The sequence below is a fragment of the Arachis stenosperma genome, chromosome 1 (assembly GCF_014773155.1).
Source record: "Arachis stenosperma cultivar V10309 chromosome 1, arast.V10309.gnm1.PFL2, whole genome shotgun sequence".
Lineage (NCBI taxonomy): Eukaryota > Viridiplantae > Streptophyta > Magnoliopsida > Fabales > Fabaceae > Arachis > Arachis stenosperma.
In genome coordinates this window covers 38343264-38363125 of record NC_080377.1, presented here as the reverse complement: position 1 = coordinate 38363125, position 19862 = coordinate 38343264, and the positions used below count along the sequence as shown (strand labels likewise).

At 37.1% G+C, this 19862-nt stretch overlaps 1 protein-coding gene across 1 annotated transcript; it reads left to right on the top strand.

Moving 5' to 3' along the window:
* The first annotated feature begins 242 nt into the window (after positions 1-242).
* Positions 243-2275, top strand: LOC130943834 (uncharacterized). Its single transcript, XM_057871876.1, has one exon. It carries the CDS (start codon positions 253-255, stop codon positions 2056-2058), a length of 1806 nt encoding a protein of 601 aa, XP_057727859.1. The 5' UTR covers positions 243-252; the 3' UTR covers positions 2059-2275.
* Positions 2276-19862: the final 17587 nt, after the last annotated feature.

The window sequence follows — 19862 nt, the reverse complement described above, 5'->3', positions numbered from 1 at the left end:
ATACCAAAGGCGAAAAATAACACTAATACCGTAATACGTAGCGGCGTCCTGAAAATGAGTTTAAAAATTTTGGCTCGCCATGGAACGCGCCAAAAGAAAACGGAAATCAAAAGAGCTGCCTTCCAAAATTCTAAAGTCCCCCGCTCAGGCTCTCCTCAAAACTCCACAGTCAACATTGTCATTTGTATTTTGAGTCAACCCAATTACAATCCTTTCTTATTCTTCTCTTGTTTCTACAACATTGTTATTATTATGGTGAGAGAGCAAACGGCCGTTTCCTTCTACAACAAGATGCGGGAATCGGCATCCAAGTCGTCCTCCACGCCGCTCCTCATCTTCCCTTCAACCTCCGATGTCGACTCACTTTGCGCCCTCAAGATCATCTTCCACATCCTCGAGTCCGATGGCCTCCAATACTCCTGCTACCCGGTCTCTTCCTTCAACGAGATCTACAACTACGCCGGCCCCACCCTTGCCTCCGCCGCTGAAAACGGTGACTATGTCTCAATGCTCTTAATCAACTGGGGCTGCCACAGGGACCTACAGAAGACTCTCAATTTGCCGCCCTCCGCCCGCATCTTTGTTGTAGATAGCCACCGCCCCATCCATCTCAACAATATCAGCCAAGAAAATGAATCAGTGGTTGTTTTGTTTACTGATGAGGATGAGAAGATAGCGGATCTTGTTTACAGTTTTGATATTACCCTTGCTGAGTTGGCCAATGCGAGCTACATGTGCAGGGAAAGCAATGAATTGGAAGAATCCGAAGAGGATTCGGATGAATCGGATGAGGAAGATAGCGAAAATAGCAACGATGATGAAGATCAACAGGGATCTAGGAGAAAGAGGAGAAGGGTTTCGGATTCTGATCCGGTTCAGTTTTTTAAGAAGCAGGTTAAGAGGTATTATAAGTTGGGGACTTTTCACGGGAAGCCTTCCGGGTGTTTGATGTATGAACTGGCTGATTCGTTACGTAAGAATACAAATGAGTTGCTGTGGTTGTCTTGTGTGTCTCTTACTGACCAGTTTGTCCATGAGAGGTTGAGTGATGAGAGATACCGTGACGGTGTGGCGGAGCTAGAGGACCGTATAAGATGTGCTGGGAACTTGGATGTGGTTACATCAGTCACTCTCAAGGATGGGACTAAGATTCGGGCACCACATTCCTGCAAGATTGCTTGTGAGGATGAGCCTAGGCTTATGTTGTTGAAGGAGTGGAGCTTGTTTGATTCAATGTTGTGCTCATCCTACATTGCAACCAAGTTGAAGACTTGGAGCGATAATGGGGTCAAGAAGCTGAACCTTCTGCTGGCTAGGATGGGGTTTGCACTTGTCGATTGCCAGCAGAAGTTCCAGTACATGAGTATGGAGGTAAAGAAGAAGATGAAACATGAATTTGAGCGGTTTTTGCCAGAATATGGACTTACTGATTTCTATTATAGGAGTTTCTTGAGGATACATGGGTATAGCTCAAGGGTGTCTGCCGCGGATGTGGTGTATGGAGTGACTGCCCTACTTGAATCGTTTGTGAAATCAGATGGTTCTTGTGCATCCAAGCAATTCGGGGTGGCTTATGATGCATTGTCTTTAAGCAATCTTGATAAGCTCAAGGCCGGGATGCAACACGCAATTAGGATTCAGAGAGCTATCTTAAGGCAAGGTAGCACTGCGATTACAAAGAATGGGTGTATCAGAAGTGGGAGGAAGTTTCGGTGGGTGAAGCTTGAGGATTCGGTTGACACCAAGTTGCTTGGTTATCCGCAGGCATTGACTAAGTTCTGTTATTTCCTTCTGGATGCTTTGAGAGAGAAGGGGGCACGGATGAAGCCTTTGCTTTGTGCTTGCTTGTCTCAAGAACCCAATAGGATGTTGATTGTAGGCGTTTATGGGAAGCCTCGCCTGGCCGGAGCTCAGGGGAATGCATTTGGGATTGCGTTTAGGAATGCTGCTGAGGAGATTGGAGCAGAGTTCTTCCATGAGTTGTTTGAGTCATCATGGATTCTTCTTGACTCTTCTACTGTAAATTCGTTCATGATCAGGTTGACTGAGAAGCTATGATGCTGCAACTCTGCTATGTATCTACTTCAAGGAAGTATGTTGACTTACTGAGAATATGTGGTAGTTGATGTTGAAACAAACATGTCTCTTTTTCTTTGTCTGTTATCTTATGTTATTTATAGCATATGTCCCCAATGTGTTCATAGGTACTTTCATGTAAACCTATGTCCGCAATAACGTTTAATTTGTTTAAAATACCCTTAACGTTGCAATTTAATCTCCAATAACTATTCTATATGTTTATTTATACAACATTATATATACAGGGACTTGATATAACTTTTTGTCCCATTTAACTATTCTATATATTTATTCACCGTCTTGTTGGTTAGGGTTATGAATTCATCTCCAATTTGTTGGTATTATTATTTTGCTGCTTCATATATAATCCTAGGTTATGAATTGACCTCCTATTCTGACCCTAAATAAAGAGAGATATAGATACAATTAAGAGTTAATTTGTTCTAATGCATCTTGCAACCAAAGGAAAATAATTGTTATAGGGAAAATTCATCTGAAATATTGTGTTGATGAATTTAGTGTGTAAAAATTGGCATGTTTTTTTGAAGTAATCATCACATTGTGGGTTAGCTAGTCTCTATTGATAATTACTGTATTGGAATAAAGGGATGTTACTTTAATCTGTTGGATTCACTAATGGTTTGGTGTTTGGGTTTGAACGTGTGATTCAAGTTACATGGTAATGCTGAATCCATGGCTGTGTTTAGCATTGGAGGTGGCGATGGTTCTCGAAGCAGGGATACAATCATTTTCACTTTTAAAGATGCAAAGATTTCTGTTTGAGTATGGTGATTTTATTCATGGACATCGTATAAGGTGAGTGGCTGCTTTTTAATTTGAATAAATAAGCCTTCGGTTTGATAATTCTTTTGGTTTTGCACTTGTATAGTTATATGAACGAAAAACTAAAGGGATCTTTTAACAATTGTGGCCTAAGCTGTCTAATCTCTATACATAAATAAAACAGGAGTTCTATTGATATATGTATCTGTTGCTAAAGCAGAATAGAATCCACTTAAAGGCAAGTGTTATAATACAGCTTTGTTGCATTATGTAATTCAACTAACATCCCAAGTCTGATAGAATGCACTTAGATTGTGTTCCATTTTATAGGTGTATTTTCTTATGAATTTCTTTTTTTTATTTTAATTATAGTTTTTGAAGATTTATGAATCATCTAGAAAAGGGAATTCAATTTATGGTCTCTTTTTTAATCTCTCTTTGTTTTTTGCTTCTGATTGAAATAAGAACTTAGTACTAATGTGTCTATTAAGTTAAAAATTCGGAGATAATTTTATTGTCTCTTTACGATGCATTTCAGAAACAGAGGAATTCTTTATTCTTGAATAGCTGTGACTTCTCAAAAATATACAATGCAAGAAACACTTTTATTTTGCCTCTTAACGAAGTGAAACAGAAGAATAGAAAAAAAAATTACACAGTCTCATGTATCCTGATTCAATTATCATGTGCAATGTGACCTATATCCAATCTTCTCCATAACAATAGAAAAATTTTCACTATCTTTTATAAAGATTACAAATACCAATTTTTTTATGATTAAATCCAATCCTATTTTAGACAAAAATCTTTTTACCCAAGCTAGATGTAGTTAGGTAGGGGTGTGCATGGGCCGGGTGAAACCGGGTTTGATGTGACCCAGACCCGGCCCGAAATATGTACCGGGTCCATTTATGAGACCCGAACCCGACCCTAGACCCGATGAAACCTATACCATTTCGGGCCACAACTATACCGGGTGAAAACCGGGTGAAAACCGGGCCGTTAACATTATATTACCTTGATACCTTCTTGTAAGTTAGCATGTAAAAATATCCAAATTTCTAAGACTCCAACTATTATTTGACATGGTAAAATTCACTTAGAAAAATATAACAAGAACCAACTCTTCTCTAAAATTAAAGCATAACCATAATCAATACTAATATTGCCTAATAACACCAAATATTTAAATCAATATAAATAACACAATATTATGCATTTAAAGTCTTATGCATTTTAAATATAAAACATTAACTTATAGTCTTATATATAATGACTAATAACACAAAATATTAAGGTTTACAATACTTAAATTCCACATAATAATAGTCATCATCCATCACTAATAATACAAAATATTTATTGTGTATGGTGACCGGGCCACCGGGCCGATTTCGGGTGACCCGAACTATGGCCCGGACCCGACCCGAAATAATGACCGGGTCTATTTTTGAGACCCTAACCCGGCCCTAGACCCGATGAAATCACACCAAATTAGTCCCTAAAGTGTTCGGGACCGGGCCGGGTCTTCGGGTCGGGCCGGGCCATGCACACCCCTATAGTTAGGTTTACTCCTTAGATTTATAACCACGGAGTGCTCACCCAACTTAGCAAAAAAATCACCTAAGGATCATGTGTACAAGACAGAAAAACATACAAAATAGCTTTGACATAATTTTTTGGTTTTTTTCTTATATCTCTCTTTACTTTTTCTCTCAATAGCTTTTATTGATATCTTACTATATGCCTTTTTTCATTGAAAAGAAACAGAAAAGATAAACACTAAAGAACAAAAAATTTAGTGTAAAACTCTGAAAGAGAAGAGTAGCTTGTAAGCTATGAGAACTCAAACTGTGTGCTCATTCCTTGAAGCAATTTTTGGCCATTTACTTCTTTAATAGAGGAGTAAAACTTCCAAAATTTAAAACTTGGCTTGAACATTTGACTTCTCAAATATCACAGCAACAGCAGCAGCAGTGCAGAAGACAGGAACAGTGATTAAAGCTAACATGCAAATAAACCTTGTTGCTTCTCTTATATCTTTTTTCAATCATCTTTAAGGATCTGAGTTATTCATCAATGCTTTGACTACAAGTTTTATTCTTAATTCTTGATTTTACAATAGAGCTTTATATCCTTTGTTTTTTTCAAATTTCTAGTTCGGTGCTTGTAGGAGAACATATTCAACAAATTACCATTGAAGCACTAAGATGGAAAAGATTTTCTGATTTATCTCTTGATTTAATCTTAACTTCTGAATCCTAACTTTTGACTTGCTTGAATTTGGTAATCCATTTTTTTCTATGATTTGAACCTTAATCAGACTTTTTTTTTGTGATTTCTTCGCATATGTAAGAGAAGAGAGAGAGAGAGAATAAGCTCGGCTGCTTTATTTTTTGTTCAGAGAAGAATGAAGTTTTCTTTCTTTGATTGCAACCATTTTCATGGGCCATGAATGAGTGAATGAGCTTATTTCTTTTATCATGGGTCTGGATGGTTTCTGTAAATTATTGTACAATAGGCAAATTTAATCACACACGTAATTGAACTTTTAATCCAATAATAATGTTTAGTCATAATCACTTAATTTGTTATTATTTTTTTAAACTCAACAATCCTCTCCCCTCCTTGATAACAAACATTATAAAATGAATTGTAAATAAAAAAATGAGAAGAGTTTAATGAACTTCTCTTTAATAATTTAGTATGTGTTTGGATGGTGGTTTGTCAAACTTGAATTTGAATCAAAGTGATTTTATAAAATTGATTTTGTATAGAAGTAAGTTTGTGTCAATATTATTTATGTTTGGCAACTTATACCAAAATTGATTTTAATAAAATAAATATTGTTTGGATAATATTAGTAAAAATCAGTTTTAGATAAATAATTACTAAAAAGGATATGACATTAGATTATAATGTTATTTTTTATGTATGTTTAATTTTTTTTATACTTTTTTCTTATATGTTTTTTTTTAAAATGCTATTTGTACACTAAAATCGGCCACTAAAATTAGCCACCAATGTATTTGTACATAAATGCATGTGTGGTTTAATTTATTTTTAATTTTTAATATATATTTATATTCTAACATATACTTTATACTTGTGACTGACTTTGGTAGTTGATTTTAGTGTACATGTAGCGTTACTCATGTTTTTTACATAGTATATTTTTAGTACTTTTAATACTCTTTTTTAGTGCGCTATAATTTTTTACTATTATTATTATTTATGGTTATATTTTTTGTTTAATTTACTTTATCTAATAAGATCAATAAATTATATTATAAAAAGATAATAATAAATATAATATACAAAAATTATCATTATAAAAGTGTATAATGTCAAACAAAAAGTTTATAAAAAAAACTCATATAAAGAGAAATAATAAAAATTTCATAAATAATACAATAACTTAAATAAAGGATAAAGTTGATTAAAAAATAAATGTTGAATGACAATGACTAAAAGCATTTTTGACCAATAAAAAAAATACTATTTTCGACCTTTAATATTTAACTTTGTGAGACTGATTAGTTTTTCCTTCAATGATGTATCTTCGGAACATGCTTATGTGATACGCTAATTACTAATATATTTTCTATTTAATTTTTATAAGTACAAATAATGTAAAAATCACTAATATTTCTTAGTTTTACACAATAAATTTAACTAATGTATTTAAAAAATAAAAAAAATAAAAATAAAAATAAATGGCCTTGACAATTATTCTCAAAAGATAGTGAGACTTCCAACAAAATAAAATCTCTCAATTCTAGTTGGTTATTAATGGATAAGTCAACAGTTTAATATGCTATGTAGGCTTATTCTATTAATACAGAGAAAAATATTGATAAAAAAACTAATCAGTCTCACAAAAATAAAGATCAAAAATAAAAAAAAAAATTTCTTAAACATTTTGTTATCGTTCGAGATAATTGTTAGAACCATTTAAAATTTTTTGTCAAAAATAAATTCTTGGATTTGCATCAACCTCCAGCCACAAGGCACATAACAGATGGCTTGAGTTTTCTCTATCTTTACCCAACATAGTCGTAATGAGTTTACATTGTACCCACTCTTATTAGAAATCTTAGTTGTATTTTTTTAGCAAAGCAATTATGCAAGATTTTGTTCAACAATATAGATTTTTCTTTAGAAATCGACAGTTTAGAAGTGCTTTGACATTTTTGAAAAGTTTAATTACTCTGTTGATCCTTATAGTTTCACGAAATTTTCAATTAAGTCCCTATACTTTTTTCTTTTCAATTGAGTTCCCATATGTTAATTTTTTTTTTCAATTAAATCCCTACTGTGACAAAAACGTCAAAAATAACAGAATATTCTCTTAAAAGAACGAATATTCTCTCTTTTAGGTTACCAGGACACTCTTATATTTTAAAATTTCAAAAAAATCCTTCTCACTTCCATACTCACATATCCTTAGCCCTAACCTCTTCATCGAGCTCTCTCCGGATCTGCCGCGCCTCCTCCTCTCGGCGTCCCTGTCATGCCTCGTCCCTTGTATTCTACTTATCCCTTGTATTTCGCCGCGCCTCTGTCCCTCTCTCCCTCGCCGCGTCTCGCCAACATGCCTCCGTGTCTCCGTGCTTCCATGCTTCCCTCGCCTCGCCGCGCCGTGCCTCCGTCCCTCCCTCACCGCGCCGTCGCTCCATCCCTCGCGCCTGGTTTCGCTGCCTTGCGCCTGCTCACGTGGCTTCCATTTTAGATAGAGCCTAGGACTAGGTTGGATGCAGGGACTTGGGGGGTTGGCCTTGGTTATTGCATTTCGGCTGTAGTGGCTTGTCCGAATCGACTTGTTGTTGCAGTTAAAGGGTTATCGCAGATATCGGCTTCTCGAAAGGCCTATTTCTTTGGCATTGTAATCTCTTTTGATATACAGAAAAATTTCTTTTTTCTAACAACCCTTGCAACTAGCCACTTTTTCTGACTTGATTAATTTTTTTTATTTTAAGTAGTTCCTGAAATCTATTCAATCAAAACACAATCAAGTGAATTCCTTCCTTTTGTAGTCATGCATCAAGGTTGCCCTTGATTTTGTATCTCCTGAAAATCTTGGTGAGTGCTTCCGATTGACAGAAGAATTCCACACACTCCCAATAAATCACAGGTCTTCTGAGGACAAGTTGGAGGTGTAGCAAACAATATTTTGGTTTAACTTTACTAGTTGTTTCTTTTGTTTCTTTATTGAATGTAGCAGGTCTATTTAAGTTGATTCTTGAATTGAATATAACATGATATAGCAGTTCTAATCAAATTGATCCTTGAATATCATCTTTGACTTCAAAATGGGTCTTTAAAGACCAGTTTGAAGTATATTTGCTATCAGATAACATTACTGAGTATCACATTGTATGTCTAATCTTGGCATGTGTAGTTTCTGCTTATTAAGAATTTGTTTTTGTATATCAGAAGTTTATTGTCACTAACCAATTTGTTTAAATTTGATAGTTCCAGCATGAACTTTACGTATCCTTCATATTGCGAGCTTAATAGTTTCTTGCTGGTGTATAATGTAAATGCTTTACACTTTCTGAATTGCTGTGTTATTTACACCAGGTAAAGAAAATTACAGTACACACAATGAAAGATGTGGTTGAAAATTTGGAGAAAGCATGGTTAGTGTTTGCGATCTTTACTCCTATCTAGTTTGCATTGTGATGCATGCATGATTTGATTACAATGTTCACTTTGATAAGGCATTGTTAGATTATTGTTTCCAGGTTCATGAATCATGACTATGAATTTAAGTTTATTATTTGATTTACTAAATTGGTGATTTTTATACAGGTCTGGGAAAAGTGAGGTTCATGATGGTTGCATATATTTACTGATGAACTGAAGTCTGCTCTCTCTGCTCTCTCAGAATTCTTCTCGGCTCAAAATCGTCCGTTATCAATATTATTATTGATCTCTATGCTAGTTCAGAAAGTGGGAGGCTGCAACACAAGAACTGATTTTCAGATTTTAAATTTCAATAACACAAATTACATAGCCTTGTGGTTTTTTATTGTGTACCATGATATGATAAAGACACAAATTATATTCTATGAATCCACACAAGTTTAAAATGTTACATTATCGTAATGAATACTTGAAGGATAAAAACTGAATTTTATATATGCTTATTACTATTATTTCTATTTCAATTTATTCATTCTTTTTTTAGGTTCTTAAGATAAGGTATTTTGAAAGTAAAAAAAAAAAGAGAAGGTATTTTTGGTACAATTTATATAAAAATAAGCAAAAGAATGATAGTGACAAAAAAAATAGATTATAAGAATATTTTTCATGTCTTAGAATCATTGAATAGGGATTATAGGAATATCTTTCATTAAATATTTATAGTTTCACCAAATTTTCAATTAAGTCCCTATATTTTTTTCTTTTCAATTAGGTCCCTCAGGGTATAAAAGTAATTTCACAATTCACTAATATTTTTTTGAAGTTTAACATTAATAGGGACTAAATTGAAAAAAAATTAACGTATAGGGACTCAATTAAAAGGAAAAAAAAGTATAGGGACCTAATTGAAAATTTCGCGAAACTATAGGGACCAACAGAGTAATTAAACCTTTTTGAAAAGATAAAAATAATAAGAAAAAAGGACAAATTAGTTCCGGAGTTTTTTTTGTGGACAAATTCGTCCCTGAAGATCTAAAAATACAAAAACACCCCTTACTATTCAAAACACATGACAGATCGGTCCTTTCGTGCAAAATGCTCCCTCAGACGTAACGAAGACAGGTGATGTGTTGCTTAGTTGGCGTTGACGGGTGACCTCCACCGTCACGGTGTACAGGTGTAAAGGTTGATTGATGTTAGGGACAAATTCATCCCTGGATGAAAAGACGACGTCATTTTGCTTATGTTCCCTGTGATGAGCGGATATTTTATACGCTTTTTGGGGGTAATTTCATGTAGACTTTAGTATGTTTTAATTAGTTTTTAATAGAATTTTATTAGTTTTTAAGCAAAAATCATATTTCTGGACTTTACTATGAGTGTGTGTATTTTTCTGTGATTTCAGGTATTTTCTGGCTGAAATTGAGGAAGCTGAGCAGAAATCTGACTTAGGCTGAAAAAGGACTGCTGATGCTGTTGGATCCTGACCTCCCTGCACTCGAAATGGATTTTCTGGAGCTGAGTCCAATTGGCGCGCTCTCAACGGCGTTGGAAATTAGACATCCAGGGCTTTCCAGAAATATATAATAGTCCATACTTTGCACAAAGATTGACGACGTAACTTGGCGTTGAACGCCAAGTACATGCTGCTGTCTGGAGTTAAACGCCAGAAAAACGTCATGATCCGGAGTTGAACGCCCAAAACACGTCATAACTTGGAGTTCAACTCCAAGAAAAGCCTCTACTCGTGGATAGCTTTAGTCTCAGCCCCAGCACACACCAAGTGGGCCCCAGAAGTGGATTTCTGCACCAATTATCTTAGTTTACTCATATTCTGTAAACCTAGGTTACTAGTTTACTATTTAACAACTTTTAGAGAATTATTCTGCACCTCATGACATTTTCAGATCTGAATTACATACTTTTTGACGGCATGAGTCTCTAAACTCCATTGTTGGGGGTGAGGAGCTCTGCAGCGTCTCGATGAATTAATACAATTCCTTTATTTTCCATTCAAACACGCTTGTTCTTATCTAAGATGTTCATTCGCGCTTAATTATGGAGAAGGTGATGATCCGTGACACTCATCACCTTCCCCAAACCATGAACGTGTGCCTGACAACCACCTCCGTTCTACATCAGACTGAATGAGTATCTCTTAGATTCATTACGCAGAATCTTCGTGGTATAAGCCGGATTGATGGCGGCATTCATGAGAATCCGGAAGGTCTAAACCTTGTCTGTGGTATTCCGAGTAGGATTCTGGGATTGAATGACTGTGACGAGCTTCAAACTCCTGAAGGCTGGGCGTTAGTGACAGATGCAAAAGAATCAATGGATTCTATTCCAACCTGATTGAGAACCGACAGATGATTAGCCGTGCTGTGACAGAGCATAGGAACATTTTCACTGAGAGGATGAGAGGTAGCCATTGACAACGGTGACACCCTACATAGAGCTTGCCATGGAAGGGACTTTTCGTGTGTTGAAGGATTTTAAGGAAGAGTTGAAGTTCGAAGGACAAAGCATCTCCAAAACTCCAACATATTTCTCATTACTGCACAACAAGTAACGTTGTTATTCTCTTTTATTTTTCCAATCAAATCTAATAATTCCACTTATAATCTTATTGGCCTCCTGACTAAGATTAATAAAATAAATATAGCTTGCTTCAAACCAATAATCTCCGTGGGATCGACCCTTACTCACGTAAGGTATTACTTGGACGACCCAGTGCACTTGCTGGTTAGTTGTGCGGATTACAAATTCGTGCACCAAGTTTTTGGCGCCGTTGCCGGGGATTATTCGAGTTTGAACAACTAAAGGTTTATTTTATTTCTTAGATTAGGAATAATTTATTTTTATTTTTATTGTTATTGTTATAGAGTCATTAATTCTTGATAGGATAGTTTCTTTTCAAAAATTTCTTTTCAAAATTTATTATTTTTCTTAATTAATTACTAATTTTCGTAAGTCTAGTGTTTTGTTCTAAGTTTGGTGTCAATTACATGTCTTATATTTTTCTTCAAATTTTCGAACTTGTGTTCTTTGTTCTTCATTGATCTTCAAGTTGTTCTTGTTTAATTTTCTTGTTTGATCTTGAGTTTTTCTTGCTTTGTGTCTTTTCTTGTTTCACTTGTGTTCTTTTTAAAAGCATTAATTGGAATATTCAGAACAAGTGTTATATTTACTCCCAATTGGCTAGAGTATTGGCTTATATTCTTAATAATTGGGTATACGCTTTGGAACCTTTTTCAAAAATAAATTTTCTTTGATTGAATCTTGTGCCAAACTTTAAGTTTGGTATTTTCTTGTTAATCTTTTTATAATTTTCGAAAATTTTATTAAAGTTTTCTAAAAATCTTAAGTTTGGTGTTCTTCCTTTTGTTCTTGGTGTTCTTGTGAATCTTCAAAGTGTTCTTGAGTTTTTCTTGTGTCTTGATCTTAAAATTTTTAAGTTTGGTGTTCCTTGGTGTTTTCCCTCCAAAAATTTTCGAAAATAAGGAGCATTAGATCTAAAAATTTTAAATCTTGTGTCTTTTGTGTGTTTTTCTCTTTCATCATAAAATTCAAAATTCAAAAAAAAAATTATATTTTCTAACTAATTTTGAACTATTTTTTTTCGAAAATTTTATATAAAAATTCAAATTTCAATTTCAAAATATTTCCAATTTCTTTTATTTATTTCGTTTTTTATTTTATTTTATAAAAATTAATTCAAAAAAAAAATCAACATATAAATTATCCCTTGTATTCCATCATGGAAGCAAGTAGGAATGAACAGTCCAAAAGGACTCTGAGGTCATATGCTAACCCCACTACTGCTTCATATGGGAGTAGTATCTGTATACCCTCCATTGGAGTTAGTAGCTTTGAGTTGAATCCTCAGCTCATTATCATGGTGCAGCAAAACTGCCAGTATTCCGGTCTTCCACAGGAAGAACCTACAGAGTTTCTGGCACAATTTTTACAAATTGCTGACACAGTACATGATAAGGAAGTGGATCAGGATGTCTACAGATTATTACTGTTTTCATTTGCTGTAAAAGATCAAGCTAAGAGGTGGTTAAATAACCAGCCTAAGAACAGCATAAAAACATGGAAGCAGCTGTCAGAAAAATTCCTGAATCACTATTTCCCTCCAAAATGGATGACACAGCTAAGGCTAAGCATCCAAGGCTTCAAACAAGGAGATAATGAATCTCTTTATGATGCCTGGGAGAGATACAGAGAGATGCTAAGAAAATGTCCCTCTGAAATGTTTTCAGAATGGGTGCAATTAGACATCTTCTACTATGGGCTTACAGAAAAAGCTCAGATTTCTCTAGACCACTCAGCTGGTGGATCTATACATATGAGAAAAACAATTGAAGAAGCTCAAGAGCTTATTGATACAGTTGCCAGAAATCAACATCTGTACCTAAGCAGTAAATCTTCCATGAAAGAAGAAGCTAAAACAGTAACTGCTGAACTCAGTCCGGTGGATCAGGCTAATGAATTCAATCAGCAATTAGACTTTCTAACTCAGTAGCTAGCCGAATTCAAGGAAATATTACAGGAAACAAGAATGGCTAACAGGAATATGGAAGTACAATTAAAGTAGACAGAAAAGCAACTGTCAAAACAAATAGCAGAAGAATGTCAAGCAGTTCAATTAAGAAGTGGGAAAACATTAAATACCTCACTTCAAAGCAGCAGGAAACCAAGAATTGAACAAATGGCTAATCAAAATCCCTCTGAGGACAGTCAGGGCCCAGAGAGGAATAAAGCTGGCGCTGAACGCCCAGACCATGCTCATTCCTGGCGTTCAACGCCAGAAACAAGCATGAATCCGGCGTTGAACGCCCAAAGGGAGCATGGTTCTGGCGTTCAAACGCCAGTAACAAAGAAGGAGGTGGCGTCTAACGCCACTCCAGCTTCCACCCCTGGCATTCAAATGCCAGTGGGGGATCAGTCACATACAAGTGCTGATAACAACCCTTCTAAAAAGGCTTCCCAACCCACTTCTGTAGGTAATAAACCTGCAGCAACTAAGGTTGAGGAATACAAAGCCAAAATGCCTTATCCTCAAAAACTCCGCCAAGCGGAATAGGATAAGCAATTTGCCCGCTTTGTAGACTATCTCAGGACTCTTGAAATAAAGATTCCGTTTGCAGAAGCACTTGAGCAAATACCCTCTTATGCTAAGTTCATGAAAGAGATCTTAAGTCATAAGAAGGATTGGAGGGAAACTGAAAAAGTTTACCTCACTGAAGAATGCAGTGCAGTCATTCTGAAAAGCCTACCTGAGAAGCTTAAAGATCCTGGGAGCTTTATGATACCATGCACATTAGAGGGTACTTGTACCAAGCAAGCTTTATGTGATCTTGGAGCAAGTATCAACCTAATACCTGCATCTACTATCAGAAAGCTTGGTTTAACTGAAGAAATCAAACCAACCAGGATATGTCTTCAACTTGCTGATGGCTCCATTAAATATCCATCAGGCGTGATTGAAGACATGATTGTCAAGGTTGGGCCATTCGCCTTTCCTACTGACTTTGTGGTGCTGGAAATGGAGGAGCACAAGAGTGCAACTCTCATTCTAGGAAGACCTTTCCTAGCAACTGGCCGAACCCTCATTGACGTCCACAAAGGGGAAGTAACCCTGAGAGTCAATGAGGAGGAGTTCAAGTTGAATGTTGTCAAAGCCATGCAACATCCAGACACCCCAAATGACTGCATGAGTGTTGATATTATTGACTCTCTGGTAAGAGAAGTCAATATGGCTGAGAGTCTCGAATCAGAGCTAGAGGACATCTTTAAAGACGTCCAGCCTGATCTGGAGGAGTCAGAGAAAATAGTAGAACCTCTGAAAATCCCTCAGGAAGAGGAGAAACCTCCTAAACTCGAGCTCAAACCATTACCACCTTCCCTAAAATATGCATTCTTGGGAGAAGGTGATACCTTTCCTGTAATCATAAGCTCTACCTTAGAGCCACAGGAAGAGGAAGCACTAATTCAAGTGCTAAGGACACACAAGACAGCTCTTTGGTGGTCCATCAGTGATCTTAAGGGCATTAGCCCAGCTAGATGCATGCACAAGATCTTACTAGAGGGTGACGCCAAGCCAGTGGTTCAACCACAAAGGCGGCTGAACCCAGCCATGAAGGAAGTAGTACAGAAAGAGGTCACTAAATTACTAGAGGCTGAGATTATTTATCCTATTTCTGACAGCCCCTGGGTGAGCCCTGTCCAAGTCGTCCCTAAGAAAGGTGGCATAACAGTGGTTCATAATGAAAAAAATGAACTGGTTCCTACAAGAACAATTACTGGGTGGCGCATGTGTATTGATTACAGAAGGCTCAATACAGCTACCAGAAAGGATCATTTTCCTTTACCATTCATAGACCAGATGCTAGAAAGACTAGCAGGTCATGAATACTACTGCTTCCTGGATGGATATTCAGGTTATAATCAAATTGCAGTAAATCCCCAGGATCAGGAGAAAACGGCATTCACATGCCCATCTGGAGTATTTGCATACAGAAGGATGCCATTTGGGCTATGCAATGCACCTGCAACCTTTCAGAGGTGCATGCTCTCAATTTTCTCTGATATGGTGGAAAAATTTTTGGAAGTCTTTATGGATGACTTTTCAGTGTTTGGAGACTCATTCAGCTCCTGCCTTAACCATTTAGCACTTGTTCTAAAGAGATGCCAAGAGACCAACCTGGTTTTAAACTGGGAAAAGTGTCACTTTATGGTGACTGAAGGAATTGTCCTTGGGCACAAAATCTCGAATAAGGGAATAGAGGTGGATCAAGCTAAAGTTGAAGTAATTGAAAAATTACCACCACCCACCAATGTTAAGGCAATCAGAAGCTTTCTGGGTCATGCAGGATTCTATAGGAGGTTTATAAAGGATTTTTCAAAAATTGCCAAACCTCTAAGCAACCTGCTAGCTGCTGACACGCCATTTATCTTTGATAAAGAGTGTCTGCAGGCATTTGAGACCCTGAAAGCTAAATTGGTCTCAGCACCAATCATCTCTGCACCAAACTGGGCATTACCATTTGAACTAATGTGTGATGCCAGTGACCATGCCATTGGTGCAGTGTTGGGACAAAGGCATGACAAGCTTCTGCACGTCATCTACTATGCCAGTCGTGTTCTAAATGACGCTCAGAAGAATTACACAACCACAGAAAAAGAGCTACTTGCAGTGGTTTACGCCATTGACAAATTCATATCCTATTTAGTAGGATCAAAGGTGATTGTGTACACTGATCATGCTGCTCTTAAATATCTACTTACAAAGCAGGATTCAAAACCCAGACTTATAAGATGGGTGTTGCTTCTGCAAGAGTTTGATATAGAAATAAGAGACAGAAAAGGGACAGAGAATCAGGTAGCAGACCACCTGTCCCGAATAGAACCAGTAGAAGGGGCGTCCCTCCCTCTCACTGAGATTTCTGAGACCTTTCCGGATGAGCAACTCTTTGCCATCCAGGAAGTGCCATGGTTTGCAGACATTGCAAACTACAAGGCAGTGAGATTTATACCCAAAGAGTACAGTAGACAGCAAATAAAGAAGCTGATCACGGATGCAAAATATTATCTTTGGGATGAGCCGTATCTCTTTAAGAAATGTGCAGACGGAGTAATCCGTAGATGTGTTCCTAAGAAAGAAGCACAGAAGATCCTATGGCACTGCCATGGATCACAATATGGAGGACATTTTGGAAGTGAGCGAACAGCCACAAGAGTCCTCCAAAGTGGCTTCTACTGGCCTACTCTCTATAAAGACTCCCGAGTGTATGTACTTAATTGTGACAGTTGCCAAAGATCTGGCAATCTGCCTCACAGTTATGCCATGCCTCAGCAAGGGATCTTGGAGATTGAGTTGTTTGATGTATGGGGTATTGACTTTATGGGACCCTTCCCACCATCATACTCAAACACTTATATTCTGGTGGCAGTGGATTATGTATCCAAATGGGTGGAAGCTATTGCAACACCCACCAATGACACTAAAACAGTGTTAAAATTCCTCCAGAAACACATCTTCAGTAGATTTGGTACCCCTAGAGTATTAATCAGTGATGGGGGCACTCATTTCTGCAATAAATAGCTTTACTCTGCTTTGGTTCATTATGGAGTTAGCCACAGGGTAGCTACCCCATATCACCCACAGACTAATGGGCAAGCTGAAGTCTCAAATAGAGAACTCAAAAGAATTCTGGAACGGACTGTAATTAACCGTAGAAGGGATTGGGCAAGGAGCTTGGATGATGCTCTGTGGGCATACAGAACAGCATTCAAGACCCCTATAGGCACCTCTCCATACCAGCTTGTATATGGAAAGGCATGTCACTTGCCAGTGGAACTGGAACACAAAGCCTACTGGGCAACCAGATTCCTGAACCTTGATGCCAAGTTAGCTGGAGAAAAACGATTGCTCCAGTTAAATGAGCTAGAGGAATTTAGACTCAATGCTTTCGAGAATGCAAAAATATACAAAGAGAAAGCGAAAAGATGGCATGATAAGAAATTGTCATCCAGAGTCTTTGAGCCGGGGCAGAAGATTCTGCTATTTAATTCTAGGCTCAAATTATTCCCTGGGAAATTAAAATCCCGGTGGAGAGGTCCATATGTAATTACAAGTGTATCACCATATGGATACGTAGAGCTTCAGAATAATGACTCTAACAAAAAGTTCATTGTTAATGGACAGAGAATTAAACATTATCTTGAAAGTAACTTCGAGCAAGAATGCTCAAAACTGAGACTTGATTAGAGTTCAGTGGTAGTCCAGCTAAAGACAATAAAGAAGCGCTTGCTGGGAGGCAACCCAGCCATTTACAAAGTTTATTTACTAATTAAATAAATTTCCTTTTTTTACAGGTATATGTCCAAGTATCTTCAAAGGGTAAAAATAGCAATTGATTGAATTCACAGAGTTACAGGGAAATTTGGAAGCTCACTGGCGTGAAAAAGCCAGTAAGAAACATTTTGGGCGTTGAACGCCCAAAAGAAGCACCCACTGGGCGTTCAACGCCAGTAAGGGTAGCCATCTGGGCGTTAAACGCCAGAAAGGAGCATCTTCTGGGCGTTGAACGCCAGAAAGAAGCACCTTCTGGGCGTTTAACGCCAGATTGACAGCGTCCTGGGCGTTCAGAAAAATGCCCAGTGACAAAGGACTTCCTGGCGTTCAACGCCAGAAAGAAGCATCAGCTGGGCGTTGAACGCCCAGGAGAAGCAACATTTGGGCGTTAAACGCCCAAAACATGCAGCGTTTGGGCGTTTAACGCCAGGATGGTAGGGAGGAGCCTCTCCTTCTACTCCTCTCCTTTCCTTTCTTTCGCTTGAGGACAAGCAAACCTCTAAGTTTGGTGTGATTTGCCATGATCACTGAGCTAAAACTCATTAAGGTCATGGCACATAAGAGAACAGGAAGAGCAAGGATGTGAACTTAAGGGAGCTGAAGCGTCAGAAATTAATTCTTGAAGGCACCCCACAAACTAGAGGAACATCCACTTCCCAAAATACAGGTTGTTAAGTTCTAATTCTAGCTTTAACTCTGTGATAGTATTATTATAGGATTTTACCTTAGAAGTTATATAGGAGTAGTAGTAATTAGCATATCTATTTTGGCTTTATTTCCAATTAAGTTATAACTTATTTTTCTCATCATCATCAAACATGAATAAAATAGTAGATTTATAGAATAAATAGGCAATTTAATTTTTTCGAGTTCTTAATAAGGAAAATTCTAATTATTTATATGTGGTGGCAATACTTTTTGTCTTCTGAATGAATGCTTGAACAGTGCATAATTTTGATATTGAATTTTATGAATGTTAAAATTGTTGGCTCTTGAAAGAATGATGAACAAGAGAAATGTTATTGATGATCTGAAAAATCATGAAATTGATTCTTGAAGCAAGAAAAAGCAGTGAAAAAAAAAAAATTTATTGCGAAAAAAAAAGAGAGAGAAAGAAAAAGCAAGCAGAAAAAGCCAATAGCCCTTAAAACCAAAAGGCAAGGGTAAAAAGGATCCAAGGCTTTGAGCATTAATGGATAGGAGGGCCCAAGGAAATAAATCCGGGTCTAAGCGGCTAAATCAAGCTGTCCCTAACCATGTGCTTGTGTCATGCAGGTCCAAGTGAAAAGCTTGAGACTGAGTGGTTAAAGTCGTGATCCAAAGCAAAAAGAGTGTGCTTAAGAGCTCTGGACACCTCTAATTGGGGACTCTAGCAAAGCTGAGTCACAATCTGAAAAGGTTCACCCAATTATGTGTCTGTGGCATTTATGTATCTGGTGGTAATACTGGAAAACAAAGTGCTTAGGGCCACGGCCAAGACTCATGAAGTAACTGTGTTCAAGAATCAACATACTAAACTAGGAGAATCAATAATACTATCTAAATTCTGAGTTCCTATGGATGCCAATCATTCTGAATTTCAAAGGATAAAGTGAGATGCCAAAACTGTTCAGAAGCAAAAAGCTACTAGTCCCGCTCATCTAATTAGAATCTGAGCTTCACTTGAAACTCTGAGATATTATTGTTCCTTAATTTCTTTTCATCCTATTTTATTTATCTAGTTGCTTGAGGACAAGCAACAGTTTAAGTTTGGTGTTGTGATGAGCGGATATTTTATACGCTTTTTGGGGGTAATTTCATGTAGACTTTAGTATGTTTTAATTAGTTTTTAATAGAATTTTATTAGTTTTTAAGCAAAAATCATATTTCTGGACTTTACTATGAGTGTGTGTATTTTTCTGTGATTTCAGGTATTTTCTGGCTGAAATAGAGGAAGCTGAGCAGAAATCTGACTTAGGCTGAAAAAGGACTGCTGATGCTGTGGGATCCTGACCTCCCTGCACTCGAAATGGATTTTCTGGAGCTACAGGAGTCCAATTGGCGCGCTCTCAACGGCGTTGGAAATTAGACATCCAGGGCTTTCCAGCAATATATAATAGTCCATACTTTGCACGAAGATTGACGACGTAACTTGGCGTTGAACGCCAAGTACATGCTGCTGTCTGGAGTTAAACGCCAGAAAAACGTCATGATCCGGAGTTGAACGCCCAAAACACGTCATAACTTGGAGTTCAACTCCAAGAAAAGCCTCTACTCGTGGATAGCTTTAGTCTCAGTCCCAGCACACACCAAGTGGGCCCCAGAAGTGGATTTCTGCACCAATTATCTTAGTTTACTCATATTCTGTAAACCTAGGTTACTAGTTTACTATTTAAACAACTTTTAGAGAATTATTCTGCACCTCATGACATTTTCAGATCTGAATTACATACTTTTTGACGGCATGAGTCTCTAAACTCCATTGTTGGGGGTGAGGAGCTCTGCA